Consider the following 26,367-nt stretch of genomic DNA (forward strand, 5'->3'; position numbering starts at 1 on the left):
AATTAATGACTGCGGAAAAAGAAAAAGAGAAAGAAATAAAGAGACACATAAGAAAGGCTGTTGCAATCTGCAGTAGACGATGCGGGAGACGAGACACTGAAAAAAAAAAAAAAGAAGAAATGGCTCGACACAGAGAAAAGAGTGGGCTCGTCCTGCGCAGTGCCTCTTTCCACAGAGCTCTCTTTCTCACTGATGACGTTAAGCGCTCACCCTTTCCCTCGGCTCCAGTAGCATCCGCCGGCTCTTCCCAGTCAGCCGGCGTGGCGGCATAACAGCAGACGATTCGCTCGCCGGGAATAGAGCGCTAGCGGCAGTCGCGTGGCGAGCATCGAGGGCCGGGAAAGCGCATCCGCTCGTGTCGGCCGAAAGCACGTGGTGATAAAACGCAGAGGAAGCAAAAGAGGTCGACGACACTACAAGAGCCATGGGCAGCAACAGCGGTTTCGACGATAGCCATCGGCTGGACTACAGCAAGCTCAACTTCGACACCAATGCCATCCACGCCGGTCAGGAGCCCGATCAATGGACCTCTCGCGCCGTCGTTCCACCCATCTCGTTGGCTACTACATTCATGCAGCGGGCGCCGGCCGAGCCCTTTGTAAGTTAACTTTGCTCTTTTTCTGGCGTCAGTATCAACTGAAATCTAGAAACGTACGAGTTCAGTACGTCGACGTTGCTGTGAGCTCTTGACTGGCAGTTGGAAGCCGTGCGCTTACAATTTCATCTCGTTAGGTTGCATTCACGAGAAGTTTCCGACACGTCCGTAGCTCTGTTATTAGCCGGTATCTCAGACTTGTCGAGACGAAGCCGAGGTTAAACCGGACTCGCAGTGATGTGACGTGAGGTAGTGTAAATCAGGTGATCGCGCCAACGAACGTAGCAGTTGTGCGTCAAAAATTGCTTTTCTCTTGACTGCAAAACATATGCTAGGAGACGCAACTCTGACAAAACGCGCGTGCGGCGGAGAGAACAAAGTGACACACGAAAGCAAAGCGTGGCGGTACAGCTTTCCCCTAAAATGAGAGAGAGAGAGAGAGAGAGGGCGTGGACGTCATTCATTCCGAACAGCTGTCTGCCGCTTCCGTATGTTGCTCGAGCGGCGGCAGGAATATCGTCCACGTTTCAAACTACACGTGCTGCTCAAGCGTGGGCGGTATAATAAAAATTATGCAGCTGAATCGCCCTTCAAACCACGCGCAGTGTTCTGTTTCTTTTACGAGCGCGTTGAGGGGGAATTAATAGCCGACCCAACTGTGGCGGGCGGGAAAGGAGGATAGCTGACGCCGGCGGAGACGTGCCTGTGAAAACGTGTATCTGCCGTGCTGCTCAGCCCAGGCGCGTAGACAAGATTTGCCACGTGTTCTTTGCAAAACGCACTGTCTGAACGACCGTACGGCGGCTTATCAAGTATGCCAGCAGGTAATAGTGACAGCTTTATTTCCTGGAACGGAGTCACGGCGTTTGGCTGTTGAGCCGGTGGTCACATCTTCGAATCTTAGCCGCAAAACTTGCATAATGGCGAAAATTCAAAAGCGCCCGTGTGCTGTGCGATGTCAGCGCACCTGAAAGAAATACAGGCGACGATTCAAATGATTCCTGAGCCCTTCACTGCGGTGTCTCGCATTCCATGTGGATACTACAGCACTCACTCAGTCCACTTAGTTATTTATTCACAATACTATTAAAGACGCGCAGAGAGGTATTACGTAAGATGGGAACAATATTGCGTGCTCACAGATGAGACCGGATGCAAAGACATAAACAGCAGGCCTATACAGACGGAAGAGCGGTAGAAAATGCATCGTAATTGTTAGCGCACGCAATATCAATAGGCAACTCGTTAATAGCCAAAAGCAAAGGTGAGAATTTGAACAAGGTAGTCCTGTAATGCGGTAGGTATATTTTGAAGCGATGGACAGTACGATGACAGATGTATGATGCAGTGCGAATATGTTGAAGTCGAAAAATGGAAGTGCTGTGATAGTTTGAAGTGATATAGAAGTAAAGAAGTGCGTTTGCGCTGCTGAGGAGTTTGTATATTCAAGGAGATGCAGAGCTGTGCAATACATGTCGTCTGCGTAGTTGCTTGTTATAAAACGAATTGCGCGATTCTGCAGTTCTGGAGGCTGCGTCAAGTAAACTGATGCGGGTTCCAAATAATAGAGGCATTTTCGAGCTGAGGTCTGACCGGGGTATTATATACCAGAAGTCTTGTCTGGTGTAGCCATGTGTAGTTTTTTTTTTTTTTTTTTTCGAATTAATCCTGCTGTTTCCCTAGTGATGTATTGAACGTGCTGATTCCAAGCTAGGTTAGTTTATTCTTATTATAGGTTAGCTTATTATAGGTTATAATTTATTATAGGTTAGCGCTGTTTTTTCATTATGTTAATTGAGAAGATGGCACCGAGGTATTTGAACTTATTAACGCACTCAAAAAGCGCAGCATTTATAAGAAAATAACATAGGGCGACGTGTAGAGAATGTCATTACTTTGGCTTTGTTAACGTTAACCTGCATTAGCCACGCGTCACACCATGATGATAATGTTAAATTCCGAAGCACGCATAGGATCTGAAAGGCTACATATTGAATTCGGCCAAAATTCTTTATCGCGCATCTCACGAACGTCATTTTCATTTCGCCTCTATCACAACGAGACAGGGTGATATCAGATCCCGCTATGTGGCGCTTGGCAAACACACGAATTAACCACAGGTCTACCGCTACAGGTGGGAACGATAAGTAAAGGCTCGGACCTCTGATAAAAAGTACATCACGATTGACGAGAATGTGTGATACGAATACGAAAGCCTTGTTAGTTTCCAGCAGGATGGGGGCCCGGCGTTGGCTCTGTGATCCGGTGCAGGTGCCAAAGTACCTCGAGGTCGTTTTTTGACCCAAATAACAGCATGCAGGCGCTGGTACAATGATCTTTGCAGCTGTCCTTCCCGCCGGAATTTCCATCCCGCATAGTGTCGATAAGCTGTGCGGCCACGGCTATGTCATTTTTTTCTTTGCTCGTCAGTCGCTCAATGAAGTACGCTTGATTGAATGTCAGGCATGCCATGGAAGGCAACTTAAGATGTATTACAGATGAACTCGAGCGGGGAGGAGGGTGATCGAAGCAGGGGAAAGGGCGCGTCAGCGAAACGAAGCTACTCCTGGGGCCGTACAAGCAAGGTTGTCGCATGTGCTCATAACGACCTTGGCGGTGGCATATATGCTTTGCCTCCCGCCGTGGTGCTATGACAATGACCAGAAAATCGAAATTGCGACAAAGACAGCTTTACAAAGAAAGAAAAGGCTGAGCAGCGCAGCCGTTACGCGGTCAGGCATCGGCTTCGCGGCTAACATCTTCGTTTGAATACATACAGGTTCGCGAAAACCACTATGAATTTTATAGGGTGCATGCTACAAATACTGGATTTTATTATCAATGCAACCAGAGCTTTAATTGTAAAACTGAGGTCCCTACTGCGCGCCTAGGGCGACGCTTGCTGTAGCGGAGTCGTCGACCGAAATCAAGCTTGTGAAGTCAAGGGCCCCAAAATCATATCCATGCGTCGGCTCGCGCGATGGTCTCTGTGACGATAAGACGTGGGGCTACGTCCCCGTTTCATCAAAGAACACGGAGCTGCGCAACACGACCATTCCCTCTCGCATAGGAGAGATGCGCGTGCCACTGCGCAGTTCGTCCAGAAAACAAAGCGAAAGTTGCATTCGGGAGTTGCATCTACTGCTCTTAATCTTGGTCCGTTTCGACGGCTGCGCGCAGTTTCGGTTCTGGCGGCGGCCACATTTCAGTGGACGTGGAATGTGAAAACCCCATGGGTTGCAAAAATTAAGTTGCGTGCTCGAAATTTTATCCGAGGCACTCCAAGTATATGGCGCGCCTCACAAGCCACCGTCGATGCGTAATTGGCGCAAAGTGACCTAACACCCATCCATGCCTTTCGTTTTTCGCGCTGTTCTACACAATGGATTACCAACATGCCCAAGCTTCTGTTTTAACATGCCTGAGTTCTCACTTCCATCGAAAAGCGGTCGGTTTTCCAGCAACGGTTCATCAGAATGCGGCTCTGGAATCGGCGACTTCAAACCCTGGCTTACGCTACAGTCGGTACAGTATCGGGGCGGTGCGGCGCGCTCTATGCTGCATTCTATTGTTATGGCGCGCAGGAAGCAAATTATGCTGCATTCTATTGTTATGGCGCGCAGGAAGCAAATTATCGTACACAATACGGTTTGATTTGCAGGAGTTAACGTCCTAAAGCGACTCAGGTTATGAGAGACGCCGTAGTGAAGGGCTCCGAAAATTTCGACCACCTGAGGTTATTTAACGTGCCCTGACATCGCACAGCACACTGGCGCCTAGCTTTTCGCCTCCGTCGAAAAGCGGCAGCCACGAACGGGATTCGATTCCGCGTCTTTGGGAACAGCAGCCGAGCGCCATAACCACTGCGCCACCGCGACGGGGTACTCAAAACGCGACGTTAAATATGGTTAAGTGGAGGGCCGTGCGTAGATTTTGTAGCTGTCCGCGAGGGCTGCGGCCGCGTCCATTGAGTAGACATGTCCACATCTTGCTCGCTCTAATTTGTTGGACCTCCAAATACGAAAACCCGCCGCGGTGGATCAGTGGTTAGACCTCTCTAATGCTGAACCCAGCGACAATCCCGGCCGCGTAACAGTTCTTCATTAGCGTATGCGAAAAGCAAAACGCCATTGCACTGTGCGATGTCGGTGCACCGTATATACAGAAGCTCAGGTAGTGCAAATTTCCGGAGCCATCCACTGCAGCACCCTCGATAGCCATAGTGGGTTTGGGACGTTAACCCATAAAATAATACAGAAGCACCAGTTTATGTGGCAGAACGTGCCATGAGCGTATATTTACTCTGGCTGCAGAGAGGAATCAAGGTCTCGACGCGTGTAAAGCCATAAAGTTTATACAACGGAACAAAGATATGCATGCTGTATACGGCGGCCTGATAAGCATTGTAATTATGGCTCGCGTGTTGGCGGTAAAATGACGACGTGGCTTTACTCAAACGACAGCTTCTATACGAAGAAGCGTATCAGGGATACAATAATGCTTTGTTGGCAGGGTGTAAAGTTATCTTGTCGTTTTGCGTCGCAAAAGCGTTCTACCGACACAGTGAGTCCTAAGAGTGATTTTATGCATTCGTTTCAATGCGAAGCTTGGACAATGCAGTCTGTTCGAGCGGCATGAGCGTCTGCTCGTAAGGGACAATAGACTAGCGCCACAATAAGCTGGCGGCAACAAGCCGCCAGAATAGCAAGAAAAAAAGCTTGCAGCCGAGGTTAATAAACTCGTAAAGGGCGCATTCGCGTGGCAGCTGGCTTTCAGGCCGCCATTCCTGTCTGTTTTATGCGATCGTAATGTTGCTCGTAACATCACCGCCAGGTTCGTACGTCGAAAGTCTCCGCAGCAGGTTTTTGAGCGAGATCGCTGCATTAAGTCATTTTATTTTATTTTTTTTTTCTTATTGCGTTCTATACTCGTCGTCGACTGCACTTTAGCTATCATGCGCCCAAAAAGGAATGGTGAAATGTGGCTATTAAGTGAAACAAGAAACGCTGAAACGTGTGGACCCTTTTTCTTATTTATTTATTTTTTTTTTACAGCTACAAAAAAGACAGTCGCGCTCGCCCTTTCCTCGTAGATCAGAGTGTAGCAACTAAACAACATATATCAACGTCAGCGAAACCGAAGTGCGCTCGTTGTGACGTCTGCTTTTGAAAATTGCTTCTTTTGCCTGTATTTATTTTAAATGCATTTTCTTCGTTTCATCGCCGTGTAATTTCTGTCCGGCTTTTCTGTTCTTTTGTTTGTTTGTTTGTTTGTTTGTTTGTTTGCTTGTTTGTTTGTTTTCACGAATAATGATATACCGGAGCACTGCCCTGCAGTAAGCAGTTCTGTATGTCGCAATTTGGACCATTCGTTCTTCCTCTTACTGGTATCAATCTCGCCTGGGGTAACAACGCGAGTCGGAAAGTAGGTGTTGGCAGGAATCAATCAATCGTAATCTTATTGACCACAGGGGCGTAAGAATGGCTGCTTTTGTGTTTGTATGTGTGGCGGGAGATTGCGATATCGTTATCACTGTCTGCTCTTGCGCTCAAGCGAGACGGGAAAATGTCTTTGTTTTGTTTTTGTTTGATTGATTTTTTGGCATGCGGACACGGCTAGACAGCGTTTCCGCATAAACAAAGCTGTTCAGTCACTTACCATTTATGCAAGGCACAATTACCCACGAGTCCGTGCAGAGCTGTTGTAGGAAGTATGTCGTCATAGACTGCAATATCGGAGATTTCTTCTATTTTCTCTAGGCGACGGCCATGTCACAATAAATTAAAGAACTTCGCTGTAGACCTAGCCATAAATTAACAAGCAGGCGACTGTCCTGATTAGCCCTTTTTCTCTCTCTATCTTCGCATGCGACTTCACTAAAACACAAAAATGGAATTTTCAAAAATGGACGTGCAAAAAGTGGACTTAGGTGTCCGTGATAGGTCACTTCGTTTTTTTTTTTTTTCTTTTACCATACTTCTGTGGGCAGGTCTTAGGATGTAACATAAGCTAACGTTCTAAGGTGGCAGCTTGGCTGCAGGCAGATGTTTTTTTTTTTTCGCGTACTTTTAACACCTAGTTGATGGAGATTTTCAGCACATCGTTATACAGTGTCTCGCTACCGTTAACCACCAGCAGCGTATGCGCAGACATCCGCTAACAATAACAGCATCCATGCGCTGATGCATTGCTAAAGGTCTAGTTCTTCCTCCTAACACTACTGGATATTGTTCTTCAAATTGGCGTCGATAGGGCACCAGCAATATCCTGCTGCTGCATTGTGCAATATTACTTCGTCTTACAAAATACACTTACACAATTCAGTTTGCCTGTGAGCGAACTCGATATCGGCAAGTTTTAAATGTCAACGAAAAAATACCCATGATGACCTCTGCAGGCTGTACCGAGAAGTTATGACAGTGTTATACACACGCATGTCTGCGGCGTATCCGAGTCGCGCGTACCACCAGTCTTAGTTTGCTGACGTTATTCGAACCTTCTTAGGGCCTCATTGCCGATGTTTGAGTTTGGATTTTAGGATTAAAGGTCTCAAAGCGACTCAGGTTATGAGAGACGGCTCAGTGGAAGGCTCCATAAATTTCCACCAGTCGAGGTTCTTTAACGTGAGCATGCAGTGAATTAGTAAATGGAGCAGTGGCAACCTTTTCATTAAATTTCACCTCTCAAGCCTGTGTCGCGCGTGCACAACTCGTCGTTTCGAGTTGTGCAATTGAACCACGGTTACTCTGAAGAGCGAAGCTATATAAATTCCCTCTGTCGTCACAACTTGCTTCTTTTTCTGTTCTTTTTCCTCTCCTTCACTTATTCTGCTTCCATTGGGTAAACCAATTTATTGCTACACCTGCATATGAAAAGACAGCGAGCTATTGCTGTGAACCACTCAATGTTTCTAACGACTATGCCGCTTTGTAACAAGCAGTGAGCGAGGCGTGACGTATATACATCACTGTAATAGCTGTCGCGTATACTCTTTATGAATGCACCGAGCACAACAGCTCGCCGCCTACGCATGATATGACGTTTGACGACGCGCGTCACGCATACGGAAGGCGGAAGACATGCGACGCACGTCTGCCTGAGAAATCGCGCATCCTCCCTTCTCTATCCTGTCTATTTCGCGTGTACCGGGGCGGCCTCGGTACACCGAAGAACAAAGAAAAGAGGGATGTCATTTTTTTTTCTCGCTTCAGCCGGAGGGGATGTTACCCACGCAGTCAGCAACGAAGACTGCCGAGTCGCCAGATAGCGGCGGAGTAAGAGGGGACAGATGACGGGTCTGTAATTAGACTCCATGATGTCGTCCTCGCCGCGGGGCTTGTTTGCCTGTGTACAGAGTAGGTGCACGAGGCTCGAGGTCCACGTTATGGCGCTATATAGCGCCTGGATAGAATAATAAAAAAATCTGAATGAAAGGGCAGGGAAAAAAACCTGTGGCTGACGTAGTATGGAGTGCAGATAGTTTTAGACTTTGTGTATGGACGCTTAAATGGGCGCAGTGCAGGTTGCTGACGTAATTTAGCTGTGATTAAAGGGAAGCAGAGCTGGACTGAATACAAACAGGTTTAGGACGCAGTGTTGCTGTCCTTTATGGATTGCAGTGCAGGTTAGACACGTAGCTTAGCGTTGCTTAAAGGGATCCCAACACTAGATTCAACGCAGACGTATCGTATTGCTGCTATGTCTTTATAGTTTGGTAGTACCTGCAATGGTTTTCTATATGTCCATTCCTGAGACAGCCCATGTAGGGGCTGCAGTATATACAAGTAAGAAACGCAAAATTCGCAAGTGCGAATTATTGCATATCCGAAAAAAATCGCTGTTGGTAGTAAGTCGTTCCTCATAAACCTGATTCCGAGCGATTTTGTGCACAGTGCAGTGCTTCAACAAAACTTGTATGGTCAGCATACAGGCGGTTCATGTCTTACGTTTAAGATCTCATTCGTCTTCTGTGTTTTTCCCGCCGCGGTGTTTGCCCTGCGAATCTGATTTTCCACTTTACAAAGGGCAGTACCGTCAGTACAAAGAGGACCTCCGCCCCAGTCCTGTTGGAGGTGATAGTGAAATATTTTTTGACAAATTTTCCACACTGCCGTCATCATCGTTGTCGCGACTTCTATGCGCGATGAACGGCACTGAAGAAAACATTTAATAGAGTGCGCGTTCATTTTTGCCATATCACTAGAAAAATACGCGTAGTCTGCCACACAATTCGGTCGTTGGCAGGAAAGTAACGTCACCAAACTGGAAGTGAAAACTATACACTTCCATGTATTTTCATTGCGTCCATGTGCCGTCACCTCAAGGCATATTCGAGGGGTGCCCGGCTAACCACCACTAGACGACTCGAAGAAAGGTCTGGTTTTGTGCGGAATGCGTGTAGGAACGATCTGCTAACAAAACCATGAAAGAGTGGCACGAACATCGATGTAAACTCATCACCTCCGCTTCTAATGATATCTCAGTGCCAGCACATAATGTAATCACTGAGACTATTACCCGTGCACAACTTTCCTCTCTGAGCGAGTACTGCCTCAGACATAACTGGAGCAGTATTACATCAAGTGCAAGCGCACTATGTCACTACTGAGAAAAAGGTATAGTGGTCGATTCCTGGTCTATCGCGGCCGTGGGAAGCACGCATTTCCCTCTACGTGCTCAGCGCAATGATATAAAACACGTGCCGTGATTGTGGTACGCGTTGTAGGGCCCGTAAAAAGCTAAAAAGCTATTTACTAAAATTATAAAAGCACAAGCAATAAGTAATAAACCATCAATCCTCTACGCAACACAAGCATGTTTAAGCTATCTTCATTAGCTCTGAATAAATGGGTGATCGAAAACGACATGCTGCCCCCTCCCCCCCCCCCCTTAACTGAGCCCGCGTCGGAGCACAAGAAATAATGAAAGAAACAAGTCGCAACAGCGCTCCACCACGCCCCGTTCCGCCCGTGCAATTTGGCAGCGTCCAATGAGCGGGCACGCCCGCAGCACCAGTGACGCCAGTAAGGATGTCACCGCAAGGGAATGTGTCGCCCAAATTGGTCTCGAGCGGTCGCCAGGACCACATTTTAAAAATTTCCACTCAAAATCTCAAATTTGCCGCGCATATCTAGAATAACTACCTCTGTCAATTTCCCGCAATATAAGGTTACCGCAGGTAGCATTTCAGGGGCCCTTTAAGGACTCCTTGAACCACCTAAATGGGAGTCTTCAGGTCTAGCACAATTTGCTGCCCATAGTGCTCGAGGTTATGGAGCATAGTTTATTCGCTCCATCGAAGTCCAGCGATTATAGGTGGCCGCGTAATCCAAATGTAGTACCGTTCAGAACCCATACCGACTAGGCAACACTCCTCAGTGACTATAGACACCTAAATTTTGGGTTCGTGTTTTATCATTTCTATTTATGTCTAGGACATTGGTGTACACAGATCACGTTACATTCACCTACGGCTGCTGAATAATTTATGATAAAGCCAACCTGCCTCAAGAACAGGAATCGTTACAGGTGAAGAATGAGCGATTATATCGCTGTTTTTATGTCACGCATCAAGACATGATTGTGACGTCACAACCATCTCTCGGATATCGAAACTGAAACTAGTGAGAAAAAAAGCATTCAATTATAAATTATTTAGCTGTCGTTAGCGGAAATTGCACACGGATCGATATGCAGTAATGACTTACGCATCATTAAGAAGAAAAATGCCACCAAAATTTGGTGTCTATAGTCCTTTAATATCCTGTATAAGAATATATTGTTGGGTGGCGGCGGGCTGAAGGACGAGACGACATGAAAGGTGCGATGGTGCGTACTTTACGAACAGCGGGCCTAGCATGATATCCAATCAATCAAACCGTTTATTTTCATCAGGTGCGTACTGGTTAGAGCACCTGGGATAAAAGCGTCTCGGGGCAGCTGGACGAAGCCAAGGTGACCATTACAAAAAAAAATTCAAGGTAGGGCGTGGTGAGCGTGAAAACACTTCAATCAAACAGAACGAAAACCGACGTGCTTGCACGTGCGCTACACAGGCGTTCAGAAACCAAGATATACAGTATATAAAAGATTATAGACACAAAATTACAAATTCATAACAGCTAATACTACTTGAAGTAGCAGACACTTGTCGGTAATACACTATTTAAAACAGCACATATTTAATGATGGAATTGAACGGCGGCGCAACACGGAAACGGACACGTTCCATTCAATTCAATTCCATCATGCACCAACTCGCCCCCCAGGCCGTTATTCTGAAGCACATATTTAAGTTAAAGAAAAATCAACAAGGTATAAAAACAAGCGCATTAGAATGTAAGATGGGCTATGTCCTCCCAGAGCCATTGCTAGCTTCGTCGCATTCTCTTCCGCAATAATACAGACTATAAAATCTTCAGATTCCCTTCCACGTTTAAAACCACCAAATAAATATGGGAATGAACTGGAGTAGCTTGAGCCGGAGCGACTGAAATCAGCTATTGCAACTGGTAATATTTTCTCGGCTATCATCTTCATGCGTGTATAAAGTACGGTCATGCTATGACGCTGTTTATCTTCTGTCGTGCCCATAAGAACGCGTGGCTGGTTGAGCAAATACGTCGTTGTGTGTTTACGACCTCATCGCCAAAGAAGTATCTTCTCAGGCGTTTGTGTACTACTTCACTTGTAAGAGCGTCTTCTCTCATGTGTGTAGCGTTTCGACTGGTGCCACCTGAGCGGTACCACTTGAGGAACTGGTACTGGGAGCGTCGTTTAGCTTGCACGAGTGTCAGCTCAAGCAGTTGAAGTCCAGCTGACAGATAAGGTCGCGTGTTGTAACATGTTTGTCTGCGCACAGTACGTTGACCGACTTACGTGTTTTGTCTGCGCGATAATCGGATATGAAGAGGCCTATAAACTGGTTGCGGCAAGCCACGATGGCACGGGCCCCGCCGCGGTGGTGCAGTGTTAAGGGCGCTCGGGTGCTGTACCCAAGGATGCAAGGCGCCTGTGTGTTGTGCGATGTTAGTGCACGTTAATGAACCCCAGGTGGTCGAAATTTACGGCGTCTTTCATAGCCTGAGTCGCTTTGGGGCGTTAAACCCTATAAGCAAAACGAAACGACGGCACTGAAGGGTCAAACAAAGCCTTTCAACATGTTTCAACATGTACAGTCGAAGCTTTTGCCCGAAGTCTTCGGGTTGAATGGCTTTCAAGGAAACAACTCAAACTGGACGAGGGAATAAAAAAACGCACACATATATACGGCGACCGGATTATCAGCTGTGCTGTTATATACAGGGCATTCTCATTGCAACGAGCATCATTCACCCGACAGTGAAAGAGAACACAAAAACAAGGTCAGCAAGGGTTGATGGGGCGCCTCAGTCCGGTAGACTAGTCTTCGTTGTGCGAAGGGCTTGCCTTCGTTTAAGCCCACGCAGAGACAGGTACTTTTCCGCGCAGTGTTCCATTCGTTCGGTACATCCGATAGTTTGGTGTAAACAGAGCCTCCCGAATGCGCGCTATCTTGTGTACGCATATACAGACGCCGCGGGCAATCCCTGATCACGGTCCAAAGCCCCTCCTGTTTACCGATCCACGGTGGTACTATTTGGTCTTTAGAGGAGCCGTACCCGAACATGTGACGTTTCTCAGCCGCCACAACACACCCGGTCGCCTTTCTTTTCCGGGTAACAAAAGAGCGACGTCCGATGGCAGTCTTGTGACCGGCGCACACCCGCATTGTCCACCACCTGTGTATATGCAGAGGTTTGCCAAAGGCAAACCTCTATATTGAACAGTGCCACTTTTTATCGAGGGGCCGACGACGCCTGCTTGTGTGGACGACGCCGCGCGGGGGAACGTTTCGATAGCGCCGGAACGGCTGAAGGACCCCGCCAAACTCTTCCGATGGCTTATCGTGAGGCGACAGTCGACCTCATCTGCATAGCAGTCAACGGGCCACAAGGACTGCGCGCTCGTGTTGACTGGAGGAGGGCCATCGGTACATGGTGAAGCGGGGCCTGTAGTATTTTCTTTTCTCGGCTACAGCAGTTGTCCTTGTCTTTATCATCTTTGCGAGTTGCAGTACCTTATAGCGTGCGGTTTCACGTCCTGAAGCTGAATACCTGAACAAACAGGACTCCGGATAAATACGGGCATCGACAATGGGCGGCACAAGAGCATGTGTGTTTGTTCCTAACGCGACAGCGTTACCGCGGTAATATACGTTAAGGCACGTTAGCGTTAAGCTACGGCCCTGTTCTCTGGAAGATCTGATCTCGGCGGTTTGATCGAACAACTACGGACATGGCTCCGGCGGAGGGTTTGGGCCCGACGCCGTACCCACCGTGGCGCCCCAAGGAGGAGGAAACAACAACTTTATTTAACGCATTACATTAAGCGTTAAGAATGTCTTGGGCCCGGGTCACCAAGGCCAACTGATCTTGCAGCTGGTCAGAGGCTAACCAAGCCCGCCACGTTGGGGGAGGAGGGTGTGGAAAGTGAGATTAGAGGGCGACAGGGCATGAAAAGATGCAATGCTCCAAGTTTGCATAGTGTCCTGGGCAATTTGGGCATGCAGGGGAATGTATGATTCTGTATAGAAAAGATCGGGCAGCAGTAAACAGTGTATTTAGTTGTATGCGTCTAAGAATGCGGATTTGCGTGGTAGTGAGAGATTTATCAGGAAGAGGAAGTGTACGGAGAGTTTCTCTAATGTTGTCGCCCCAAAGTGCTGCATTCTTCTGCGCAAAACTCTCGTTCAGGCTTAAAGCTGAATGGTTGGGGGGCGCCGACCAAGAAGGTAATTGTCAAAAAACAAGACGTTTCGGCTTCCACACGGAAGCTTTGTTCACTGGATGGAATGTTCAAAACACGAAGATTACGTGCATTGCACTAATCGTCCCAGTCATCTCGCGTACGTGGGCGGAAGATTACCGGCGTTGCGATTAAGTGTATGTTTCGTCGTTTGAATCAACAGGGATTCCAGATATTGGCGTGAGGACCAGTTCTTTTCTTTTCCGATGATTGGCGCATTGTCCCAAGCGATCTTATGCTGCGTTGCTTCCACGTGTTCCGCCACTTGTAATTGTAATTGATAATTCGTGTAATTCGGGTCGTGTAATTGGATAATTGGATGCTTGCTTTCACCATCGATCACGCGCTTAATAAGGCAACCACTCCACAGCCAGACGCTGGTCAACATTGCTGTGTAATTGCAGCATGTCGCGCAAGACCTGAAGCACGTGAATTTGGCCGACCAGTCGTCGGGGCGAAACAAACGAGGAAAACAAACGAAGCGCATTTCGGAGTAACGTTGTAATTGCGACGACTGTGAGGGGAAAGGAGAGCGGAGCGTTTCGCAAATGCACACGCTTACAACTTTTTCCCGGTCCGAAATGATCGGTAGCAGGACTGAACCTCTTTTTTTTTCGTAATTATGCCTCGCCCCAACAATTAGCCACAACTCCCGTCTGATACCCCGCACGTGTATCTGCGATGGAACAGAAAAACGCCCAGCCTTCCCCGGCTATATATACACTGAAGAAAGAACCCCGCTTTCCTTATTTTTAGCGTGCATTCATCGTTTCCACTCTTGTTGCAGCTTGCGTGAGCACATGCCCATAAGTAGAATGGAAGAGTACTATTATCCTTCCTCCTGAAGCAACGTGATTTTATTCATTTCTTACAACCACGCCTTGCTTTCGCAGCGCCGTTGCCTCCTGAGCGAGAAGTGACTATTCGAAAGGGGGTTCTGGCGCACACGGACAGTAAAACTGAAACAAAAAGGCATAGAGTCGGCACACGTTAAGTGCAACTCTTCATTCAATGATCTTGTCGAATCAGGAGGGCGTCTGTGCGCTGTTAATGACAGCCGGTACATAAGGAAACGGCGCATACAGAGACGATAAGCAACCAGAGACAAGCGTGCGCAGTTTCCACTTGCTATAACAGTTTATAAACACGACAAAACGTCTATTCTGAGCAGCCATCTGAGGAGGCTAAAGTATAGGCACTAGACATTCGGTCGCTTGTTTGCCCCCAGGTATACGCATTTACCGCTAAATAATTTATAATCGAATCAATTCTCTACTTCTTCAACAGCTGAACGATGGCTGCAATGTCAGTATAGGCAACGAAAAAAAAAAGTTTAATCGCTGATCCGTAGTTTTAATTCGTTACAACACCAAACTCAGTAAATCCAGTCTGCCCCAAAAGCCGGAATGGTCACAAGTGAAGCAGAGTCGCTTATATCAGTTTTGTGCCTCATGTGACCTGTACTGTCGTCACAGCCATGGTTCAGCCGTTAAATCTATAGTTAGCTAGAATACATTCAAGTTCACTATAGTTGGAACAGAAGCAGCATGAGAGATAGAAGTAAATTATGAATCACTTGGCGGTTTTGGGCGTGTAGCACGTAGTCGTATATCTCATTACAAAACGTCTGACCGAAAATTCGGTGCATATACTCACTTAACTAAAACAAGCATCGGGATAATCAGTTTTTTAATACTGTGCAGCGCAATGTCGGCGACTTAAAAGGTCAAATGTTTAAAGCGCCAATGGCGTCGACCGATGAAGCCCACAAGATCAGCCAGCCAGTGGGTTATACCGGAGCAGTCTGCGAGTGGGTTATATCGGAGCAGTCTGCCAGTAGGTTACACCGGAGCAGTCTGCCAGTGGGTTACACCGGAGCAGTCTGCCAGTGGGTTACACCGGAGCAGTCTGCCAGTGGGTTACACCGGAGCAGTCTGCCAGTGGGTTACACCGGAGCAGTCTGCCAGTGGGTTACACCGGAGCAGTCTGCCAGTGGGTTACACCGGAGCAGTCTGCCAGTGGGTTACACCGGAGCAGTCTGCCAGTGGGTTACACCGGAGCAGTCTGCCAGTGGGTTACACCGGAGCAGTCTGCCAGTGGGTTACACCGGAGCAGTCTGCCAGTGGGTTACACCGGAGCAGTCTGCCAGTGGGTTACACCGGAGCAGTCTGCCAGTGGGTTACACCGGAGCAGTCTGCCAAGTGGTCATACCGGAGCAGTCTGCCAAGTGGTCATACCGGAGCAGTCTACCAGTTTAGCATGATAACTATAGTGAACTCAATATACATAACGTCGTTAGTCGCTTGCGCCCCACGTAATTTCGTCCTCGTCCTTTGACGCCAGTATGATGTTCATCGTGCTACACTTTATGAGAAATTAAAGATGTCGCACGTGCTATAAATAAAATACTCCTAACCATTCGTCGCGAGCAGCTCTACAGTCAGCGACTGTTAATGGTGTGCCTATGTCTGTTGCAGCAATTCGAGTACTCGAGGTCTGGCAACCCTACGCGCAAATGCCTGGAAGAGTGTCTGGCAGCACTGGAGCACGCCAAGTACGGTACGTACGCTCGCCGCAAATCGGCCGCACATTCATGGGGAGCATGAACGGACATCAAGGTGGCATTTTGTCGGGCGCAGATTTTGTTGATTTTTTCTTTATTACATTGCGTTTAAGGGGACAAGCGCCACCTGTCGCAGCTTGCACCGCTGAAGCTTGGCGTTTTGCAACAAAATGGCGCCTGTGGCGTCACGTGATCGGTGTGGTTATAATTAGTAATTATATTTACGCAACTGTCAATAATTAGTAATAGTTGTTTATCTAGCCAATGTGGTTGGTTTTGCAGTGTGGTAATAATTAGTGATTATATTCACGCAACTGTCCTATGCTTTCACGCTAGATTTTGATCCATTAGAGAATTAAGGCTTGGAAAATAAACACATCCCGAGCTGTCTGTTCGAGGAAACATTTCAGGGAACTTTAGAATTTCGCTGATTAATGAACATCGGAAACTCGGAAACTTCGAGTCGCGCGTCCTTTAGCGCGCAGCGCTTTTTTATTTTTAATTTAGAAGGAGAGCCAAAGCTAACATCGAGTCAGAAAAAAACCAAAAGTGGCACTAGTGAACGTTGACGTCAACGAAGAAGGGTGAGAAAATGCAGTGCGCGGCTCAAGACACTACCACAAGTTCCGCAGTTAATTTAAGCCGATCAAAAGCAAGCCATTTGTATTTCATGTAGAGTAAAAACAAAAAGGGTACAGCGGCGTCGCGCCATGGGACTAGAAAAGCACGAGACAGCACCTAAAGATAAACGGAGACCTTAAGAGTTCTGAGATGGATCAAAGACTGTCTCTTCCTACGCGAACTAGATAACAAGCGTAGCGAAAGTACGCAGTATCTGGGCTATCATGGTACGTGACATGGTAAAGCGTGATTCGATAAGCCGTGCCGCCTCTATGCTAACTTATTCCATGCTACAGCCGACAGGTTCGAAAGTTGTTCGACAAGATGTACGGTGATAAGTAGCGGCTTGAATCGAGTTCAGTAAATGGCAGTCACTCCACTCCAACTGGTAATCTCGACAATGTGCACACAGAACGCAGCCTGGAGTAGGCCTCTACTCCGCGATAACGAATTCGAGTGCATCGCCCGTCACAATGATAGCTTGTTCAAATTTTCCCGATGACCGTCACAATGAGAGGTCGTTGAATTTTTTGCTCGGGGCAATGATATACTGCTGACGTTCTTATCAGGCCGGAATAAGAGGCGAACGCAGCAGCGCGTATCCTATACAGTAGCGGCCGCAATCAGCTGCTTATATGTGTACAGTGTAGTACAATCTGAGAGCGAACATGCGCACGCGTAGCAACTCTTTGGAAGGCTGCCGCACTTTGAAGCCAAGCGTTAGCCAATGCGTGGCACCCCTGCAGACCCCTGTATGCATTCGCCATTTTGCTGCGAGACAAGGCCGTGTCGGGCTCAACGGCGTCCGAAGGAGAGCGCCCGCCTGCTCGAGCGTGCACCCTGTCAATAAACGAGAACGTGCGCTATGTTCGTGGCGTCGTTTCGTCTTCCTGTGCACCAGGTAGCACAGGCGTCGTTCTGCACAGCGTCGCGGTCACTGTCCATATAGCACTGGCATGGCGCTAGACACCTCGGATTTATTATGACGTTTACGGTATCCACATTTCGGCCGAGCGGGGTGGCGCTGTCATAGCCGTGTCTTTTTTTTCTTCGTGCTATTTCTTCATAAACAAAATGAAATGGACAGAACTGCTGCTTCTTGAGGTTGCTTCCTCTAATTCGCCCAGCTGTTTGCACTGCCATGCTCCCTGTGAACGCGTGGGCATGCTCAGATTCAAGGCGACAGGCGCGTGCATTTTGTTTCCCATTTTGTAAAGTAATTTTTGTATTAGTATTGGCGTCTGCTTAATTTAATGGTAGATGTCTTCGTTCTGTCATGTCATCAACGAAAACTGCATAGCATCACGCCATATATAACTTTGTAGTTGAAGAGAAAGGCTAGATCGCGCGCATCTTTCATCTGGTGGTCAAAGCCTCATCGTCGCACCCGCAGATAGCGCGACTGCCGAAAATAAAGAAAACGGCAGCTTCCGGGGGTTTCCCATTATAGCTGCCCCTCTTTAAATTTCTAGACAGGGGTTTGCCATGGTAATGCACCCCCCCCCCCCTCTTTAATTTCTAGGGCGAAGGTAAGGATAGAAAACACCTGGCATTTTGACATCCATCAATGTGCAAAAATAATTCACTATATACGAAGTATGTCTTCTGAAAAACTAGGAGGATGCGTAAGGACATAGCTGGCATTTTCATTCTGCACATCGACAAGGCAAGTTATTTTGTAGGAAAAGCACAGGCATCGCCACGCTAGTACCACAGAAGGGCCTCGTGTAACTTCAATAAGCTGTCCAGTGCGCTGCCATCTAGACACTGCATGTCCGCAGCTTATCGCGGGCGATGCTTGATTGTGGTGGCTCGCACACGCTCGCTCACTCACTCACTCACTCACTCACTCACTCACTCACTCACTCACAGCCGCAGTGAAACCCTGTAGGTGCACGGCTTGACTGCAAATCCTCGTTGGTCGAGAGGGCCATGTCAGCCGTGATGCACATGACCAACGTATTATAAAATTGGCTTAGTGAAGCGAAAGTCGGACCTCTGGTCAGGTTCATTCAGGGTCAACTCATAGCGCGACGCTCTATATGCCCCTACACCACCGACGCACGTTAGTTCAGCTGGATTAAAGGCAGGCATTGTGTGCGTCGATTCCGTTTTGCAACCTCCTTTAAAAAAACTGTTTTCTTTCTCCGTGCAAATTTTCTAACATAGTTGCAGCACGCAGATAAAATGCGGAACAAGAGACTGCATATCGCTATCCGCACGTTGTGCGCCTGGTACCATCTGTGTATGCACTGCTGAATATGCGCAGGCGCAGTACGATGGGTGGCGTCGCGCTCGTGCCTTGCAGGAATGTGCTATATCCCAGTGATGTGATGTGATGTGAAAATATGTGAACGGAGCAATTCATCTAGCTCTCAAAAGCCTTGTGAATATCTGACTGTTCATATCCCTTTCCTCTCTCCCCTCCCCTTTTTTTTTCATTCCTCAGCTCTGACATACGCTTCAGGACTGGCAGCCACACACAACCTGACGCACCTCCTCAATACCGGTGATCACGTGGTCAGCTTCGATGACCTTTACGGAGGTAATGAAATGCAACACGAGCACATCGGTTCAAAAAAAAAATGACGTTCTAATCCGTGCCACACCTAGATTATTCCACTGCAGGAATACATGCGTGCTGGTCTATTTTCTGTTAGCATGAACATAGCACAGACTACGAGGAAACTTAGGTTTAGTCACGTGTGTTGCTGTGCTATCGCGTTGGACGGCGAGTAGCAGCATTCGACAAGTAACACATATAGTTCATGCTGGTTACATCGACTCTTGGTGCGAAGATATGATCAATACAAGATACACTTCTGATAGTGCCTTGAAGTGGGTTATTGACAGTTGTGACCCCAATTAGTTTGCACATGAAGACTGCCAATGGCCTCTGCGATTTCTTAGCGTCGACGTTAAAGTCGCCGCAGATGAATTCAGGAGCTTCTAGCCTTCTTCCGTGGTTAGCTTTCTCGTTGAAAGCTTTTTCGGCGATCCACAGCAGCACTCGTGGCAATTTCTGCCTATTACGACGCTATTATGTCAGCTCACAGCGTCTTTGCAAAACAGGTGGAAGTTGACGAGAGGCATACACAAAAAGGCAACATGATTGTTCATACACGAGTACATGGCTCCTTTTAGGACATGTGGCGCCATTCTGGTGATATCAGCGCATAGAGGAAGAAACAAACTTTATTCATGTATAAACGCAATACAAACCAAATTGCAGTACGCATTGACTGCGCCAGGTAGCGACACTAGTCCAACGTTGGCACCGGGTTAAATTTTTCGAATAACCTTCTTGTGCCATCGCGATGCATTATTGCATGTAAATTAAAGACTATTCAAAGCTTAACATTTGATTAGCAGCCATTATTTTGAAGTAACACAATAACATACGAAAGTTTCTAAACACCCTCTAGTAGTTACCGGTCAACAATGTGCGGACGATATGCCTTGGTGGACAGAACCGTGACGGACAATGGACCTAGAAATATAGCCATTAAATGCATTCCTGCATTTACAAAATGTGAAGTGTGACACTGCATGTCCCTGTTTCAGGTACAAACAGGCTGTTCAGGAACTGCCTTATACCAAGGGGATTCGAAGTTACCTTTGTTGATGCAACAGACCTGAAGAAATTTGAGGCAGTACTGAGGCCGAACACAAAAGTAAGTGGGGTTGTGGTACCTGCTTGCTCAATAGGATGAGCAGTTTTTATCACTGCACAGGCATCAAGACCAGCTTGAGCAGCGCTCACGAGACCAGCTTGTAAAAAGTCATTAGCACTGTGTGTATCATAATATATTCCCCATAGGCATCTTTCTTGAAGCCTGCTCAAATTTGGCATGATGAAAGAGCCACTGTTGATATTGAAAAGGCCCAACACAGGAGCTTGGCTCAGCCTAATGCCAGATACTTAATGAAATACAAAGAAAAAACTAAAATGAACGGCTTGCTGGCAACAAAAATTTTATTCAGGGCCCCAATTTTCTATTTCAAAATAAGCAAGAACAGCAATAACCTAATTTGTTGAAATTCAGTTTCTGCAACTTTCTACCTCTTAATGAAAACAAACATGTAAATTTCTTCTGTAAAACAAATTCTTTAAAGCAGACAGAATTGACTCAGTAAATAGCACTGTGAATTAATTGAACTAAATCGTAATTTGTGCAACTAACAGCAGCATGTTTTGGCAGAGCAATTTCTTACTTCCCATCACATTAATGAACGTTTCAGGTATGATTATTAACTTCATCTTACTCATTAATGGGAATGCATAAATAGTTGTGCTAACAATATTTTGAGAAACGAATGTGATTATTAAATTTTTATTATCCGACCTTTTCTTCCACAAAGCTCGTATGGCTGGAAACGCCAAGCAACCCAACCATGAAAGTGGTCGACATCAAAGGGGTGTGCGACATTGTCCGGAGGAAATGCAAGGCCATCGTTGCTGTCGACAACACCTTCATGTCTTCCTACTTCCAGGTGTGAATACTTTTCTCATTCAGAAGCCCTAATGATACACTGTCTGTTTATTATTTGAAAAGAAAAAAGGTAAACTTTATTTTCCTTCTGCTTGCTGCTTACAGAAACCCCTTCTGCTTGGAGCCGATGTTTCCGTCCACTCCTTAACAAAATATATGAATGGTAAGCATTTCATTCAACATACCTTCTGCAACAACCTTCTGCACAAAATTTAGTGGACCTGAGTATGAAATATATTGTTATGAATTTTTAATGTCCGCATTTTTATTGTCCGCACTCCCACTTCAGTTTTTTACCTAGCATGTGCCCAGCAGCCCGTACATAAAAAGCGCTAGGACATCACCGTAAGAGTTGCCACTGGTTCTGGCTCTCAACTAAATACCTTTCTTGCCGAGTGCTCCATAGGTGGCAAAAAAATAAAGAAACATTAAAACAAAGGAAGTGATGTAACTGTAGAGACATGGATTCTCACGGCCTTTAACAGGACACCACACAGCTGCATCCAATTATATAAATCTAAAAATGCTTGTCATATTTTATAAATTGTGAGCTCCAGTGCGCCCTTAAATAAAATCACCCCTCTTTTCTCATCGCTACTGGCATCTGGCTGGCGGTGTTGACGTTCGCCCAGGAGTAGAAGGCGTATTCACGCCAGGGAAACTCGGATCTCATTCAAATTTTTTCCGCTAGTCATTTCAAACTCATGCCATCCACACCAAGAAAGAAAGAGTTGCTGTGGCATCTTGCAATGAATCGCATTGCAGCATAGCTTCTGGGAGCTGTGCCAAGAAATTCTCTGTCAGTGTATGAAATTTATTTGTGATATCATATGGTGATTATGAAACGAGTATTTTGTCGCTCCTTTCACTCTGCCACACAATTTAACACTCTTAATACAAGGATGGCTATGGAATGTGTCAGTGTTAGCAGTCATTCCTACCTCTGTTCTCAAGGAAGTACACGCCTAGCTTTTATTTTTCGTAGCTTAACTACACCGTCCCTCTTTTTTCTAAATTACAGGACACTCAGATGTGGTCATGGGGGCCATTTGTACAAATGACAAGGAGCTTACCGACCGGCTGCGATACTTTCAGAATGGTAAGTTTGTTGTCAGTGCTACGACATAATATTTCTGGCAGATTTCTGTCAGAGTTCCTGTTCACGCCCCGAGGACAATTAAAGCAGTGTTTTCTAATAGTTGCCACCTGCACCATCAGGCTTATTGCAAAAAGCACTTTATGGCTCATCGGCAATGAAACCTGGCGTCATATTAATAGCCGGTGACATCACAGCCACATCACCTCACGCAGAAATTTCGCTCACCATATGCTCATGTCAAATGTGGCGTCTGACACGGAATTAAAGCGATTAAAACATCAGATGCAATGCAAATTATTTTTATAAAGTGATTAGCGTTGCTTGAACAATTTGAGTTTTGACATTCAAACCCACTACCGTTACTATATAGCCCAGATCATGCAATGCACACTTGGCCAACTGGGGAACATGCAGGGGTGTATATGCATGTGGTGTGGTCAGTTAACTTTCCAAAAGAACTCGCGATGAAACATTGAAGGGACAAAACACTGGCCAAAATATGTTACGAAATTATGCTAGAAATGACAGATCTTGTCTCATATAGCACAGATCGAGCACTAAAATATCAAAGAAACAAGGCTTTATGATTTTAATTTGCCATTGAAAATGGCATAAAAACAAGTGAGGTGACATCTTGCTTTTACTATCACCGTCGTACCCCACGTGCTTACATCTCATGAATATATCACTAAAATTTTCATAAATTTACACTTTCGTTCCAGGAGTGCTTGTTATATTTCATTATATTTTGCGCTCTAGCTCCAGTGCGCCATTAAATAAAAACCACCGCTTCTTTCGCATCGCTCTCTGGAATGCTTTCAGCTTTCGTCACTAGATGGCACCACAGTGTTTTGAATTCCTTGGATGAAGCAGGGAATGTGATAGAGCCCACTGGAACCTTCATCGATGAGGCGCACGTTACTGTCTTGAAGCAGCCTTGAATATGAAAACTCAAATGGATGCTGCTCAACACTAAAAATGTCGAATTACTGTCTGGTAGGCGAAATCGAAATATGTTTTTGGTACGTCTTTCTTGTCGACCGCCAGATGTCATCGTGGTCACTGCTCATGGTTTCTAGCATCGGACTACATAAAAACGGGCACATGCACTGATCCAAACATAATCAGTAACAGTTTTCTGCAGCGTTTCTACCAAGACCGGCTGCCATGGCAGCGAACAGTTTAGACAGCAATCTTTTCATTGTGCTGGAAAAATTTGATGTCCAAAATCCAGTGTCATGTCGCTTTAAAGCTTTCGCATCACATGATGTAAGTAGACTTAAGTGACCTCAAATGTTTTGTTGAAGCAAGGGTGAAATAGTGAATCCTTAAAGGGGCAGAGTACGAAATAATAAGAAAGCCTTTAAGAATCAGAAAGCCTTATTGCACAGTATGCAGCACAGTCAAGCAATTTTCCTTCATTGAATATGCAGTTCTCGGAACATATTACCTGGGTTGTTCAAAACTACTTTCTGCCTAAAAATAATTTCATCTAAATGTGTTTCCTCTTGCCCGATGTTTCAGCGGCTTTGTGCGAATACTATTGTTTTAACCATGTCACCAGTTATTCAAATAATATAAACATATCCTGCGCAGTTCTGCAGCTTAGATTAGTTTATCCTGCAGCTCCGACTGAAATCTGCCCATCACTATCTTGTGCTGTGTTCATGATGTATTTAACTTTATTTCGTCAGTTATTTTTCTCCTCTTAGGCCTAAGAGTGACCCCTTTTATAAAATGACACGTTCACTTGCTCACTTCCTTCTCAGTTACATGTAAATGTTGATATAATGTTGTGCTATGTTAAGCACGGACACAGTATATGCATGTGCTGCACGCATCCCAAGTGCGTGGTGTAAGGATCTGTGAAGCTGTCATTTTGAGACAGCTTCACACCCGGTGCGGATAAACCTAAATTTAGTTCAAAGTTAAGGAACAAGCTGGAGGCGCTCTTTTGCACGGCATGCCATCATTTTATGCACCTACAGAACATACCCTCCTGAAAATTGGCTTGATAATGTTGCAACTTCTCTTAACGAATATACAGTAGATAAAATATACAAATGAAATCTAATGAGATAGGGTCCTTACAAAAGCTACTTGACTGCAATGCAGCTGCGGGTGCGGTGCCCTCACCATTCGACTGCTTCCTCGTCAACCGCGGCCTCAAAACCCTGCACGTTCGCATGGAGCGGCACATGGAGAATGGCCTCAAGGTGGCGAAGTACCTCGAAGCACACCCCCTCGTCGAGAAGGTCATCCATCCAGGTGAGAGCCTTAGATGTCTTTGTAGACACTCAAAGTAGGATGAAATTTTGTGTTAAAAAGTAAAATTTATTATCAGTTTGGTACCAGTACCTGATAAAGCACTTCTTTGGATTTCGAAAAATATATTACATTCGGACATTTGTGGCATCAAAAACACTTTTTCATTGTTTCTTTCAGTGATGACAAATAGAAAGCTGGGAGTTTGCAAAAGCTGTATCTAATTTTTTTTTTCTCAAAATATTTATGGAGGTCTATGTACCTTTTTCTCGGTAACTGTAGGGTAACTATAAGGCTAATGGCCAGTGGCACAAAAGAAAGCAGGGGTAATTTAGTTTCAGAGTGCAGCCCTGAAGAACAATCTCAACGTTTTGACACGCAGGCTTGCCGAGCCACCCACAGCATGAGGTGGCCAAACGTCAGTGCTCTGGCTACAGCGGCATGGTAACGTTTATGCTCAAAGGCGGCCTCAAGGAGTCCACCCTCTTCCTGAAGAATCTCAAGATCTTCACCCTCGCCGAGAGTCTTGGCTCCATAGAGAGCCTTGCCGAGCTGCCGTGAGTGTCCCTTCCATCCACTGTTCTGCCTCTGAAATATCTTTTTTCGATATTCTGGACGCAACTGTGCCACTACCACACTGGCACTGCCCTGTATCGATTATCACTTCCAACATAGCTTTTATGAGCTAGCACCGGGCTCAAGGACAGTATTTTTACTGCTAATACTGTTGTTCTTTATGAGAAATAATAAAGTGTACAAATATAAAAGCACATTCCTCTCAGGGATTCTGAGATCTCAGTTTGAGTTGTTTACGGGGGTCAAAACTTGAAACCATTGAAATCAAGGCGATGTCTTGCCTGAAATGCCACATTTACACTAGACATCTTGCGCCTTGCTCAAAATCTTGCACATAATAATGCACAGGCATAAATTTCTTTGGGCATGTAGCAAGCGTATTGGCATGTGTACCAAAATATTCAGTCCTAGATAACACTAATAAACTAGGTAATATAATAAGTAATAAGCTAGGTATAAAATATGTTATAAGCTATGTTAAATGAAGTGGCGACCCATATTTTTCTTTTCCCCCAGGGTGACCATGACTCATGCATCTGTGCCTGAAGAACAGCGAAAGCAGCTTGGCATCACGGACAACCTCATCAGGCTCTCGGTTGGCATTGAGAACTGTGATGACCTCATCAACGACATCGAGCAAGCCCTAAAGAAAGCAGTAAGTTGAATCCAATTGCAGGAAAATCTTCCTGGAGCTCTACAAGTCTGTGCCTGGCTGCCTGAATGTTTTCTTCAAAAATTACTTTCATCTTTCCAGGTGCGTGCCTAGCTGAAACGTTTTCCGCCATCAAGATGTTGCTGCTGCTGCTTGCGAGGTGTTTCTACCACAAGATTATTTACTATACATGTAACAATAAAACATTTATTTGAGATAAATCACTTCGTCCTGAATCACAACACCACCGCAGGTGTTAAATGAAGCCCCCCAAAAATCTACAAAGGAGCGAAAGAGCATCTGTGCCTGTTCACAAGTTATAACACTAAATAATGAAATGTCTACGTTAGGCTGTGATTTAATGTTTTGGTGAGGAGCACAACTAGACTAGGTCATGTGGCAGCAGTTTCTCATGGAGAGTAGCTTTTGGTGCTAGCCACAAGCTCCTTTTGAATTTAAGCCAGATGTGAAAGTAATGACAAGGAGGAAATGTACGAGCAGTGGAAGGCAGTAAACTGTTAAAGGTAGAGATCAAGCTGCCTACATATCTCATATCATTTAAGGGTTACTGCAAAGTTATTGAACATAATGCTGTAAGGCTACCAGGAGATGTAATAGTGGCAAACGAATACTTTGCACATTCAGCTGCAAACCATCCGTTTCTCCAGGTGAAGAGAA

The 26,367-nt window shown here is 46.0% G+C and overlaps 1 protein-coding gene across 1 annotated transcript; it reads left to right on the top strand.

The window, feature by feature from the left end:
• The first annotated feature begins 221 nt into the window (after nucleotides 1-221).
• On the top strand, nucleotides 222-25,910 carry LOC146181813 (cystathionine gamma-lyase-like). The gene is made up of 11 exons (XM_084576812.1): nucleotides 222-598; nucleotides 15,898-15,979; nucleotides 19,054-19,149; nucleotides 20,169-20,278; nucleotides 20,967-21,098; nucleotides 21,203-21,260; nucleotides 22,119-22,196; nucleotides 24,312-24,464; nucleotides 24,844-25,018; nucleotides 25,554-25,692; nucleotides 25,792-25,910. Exons 1-11 carry the CDS (start codon nucleotides 425-427, stop codon nucleotides 25,801-25,803), a joined length of 1,209 nt encoding a protein of 402 aa, XP_084432938.1. The 5' UTR covers nucleotides 222-424; the 3' UTR covers nucleotides 25,804-25,910.
• The last annotated feature ends 457 nt before the right edge of the window (nucleotides 25,911-26,367 follow it).

The sequence above is a fragment of the Amblyomma maculatum genome, chromosome 8 (genome assembly GCF_055883805.1).
Source record: "Amblyomma maculatum isolate TAMU_Amacu chromosome 8, ASM5588380v1, whole genome shotgun sequence".
Taxonomy (NCBI): Eukaryota; Metazoa; Arthropoda; class Arachnida; order Ixodida; family Ixodidae; genus Amblyomma; species Amblyomma maculatum.

Bases quoted from the DNA above. Each gene is read 5' to 3' on its own strand.
- LOC146181813 (XM_084576812.1), top strand. From the start codon at position 425: ATGGGCAGCAACAGCGGTTTCGACGATAGCCATCGGCTGGACTACAGC. The intron at 20,279-20,966 runs GTAAGTGGGGTT...TCTTCCACAAAG, and splicing joins TACTGAGGCCGAACACAAAA to CTCGTATGGCTGGAAACGCC. The intron at 24,465-24,843 runs GTGAGAGCCTTA...TTTGACACGCAG, and splicing joins CGAGAAGGTCATCCATCCAG to GCTTGCCGAGCCACCCACAG.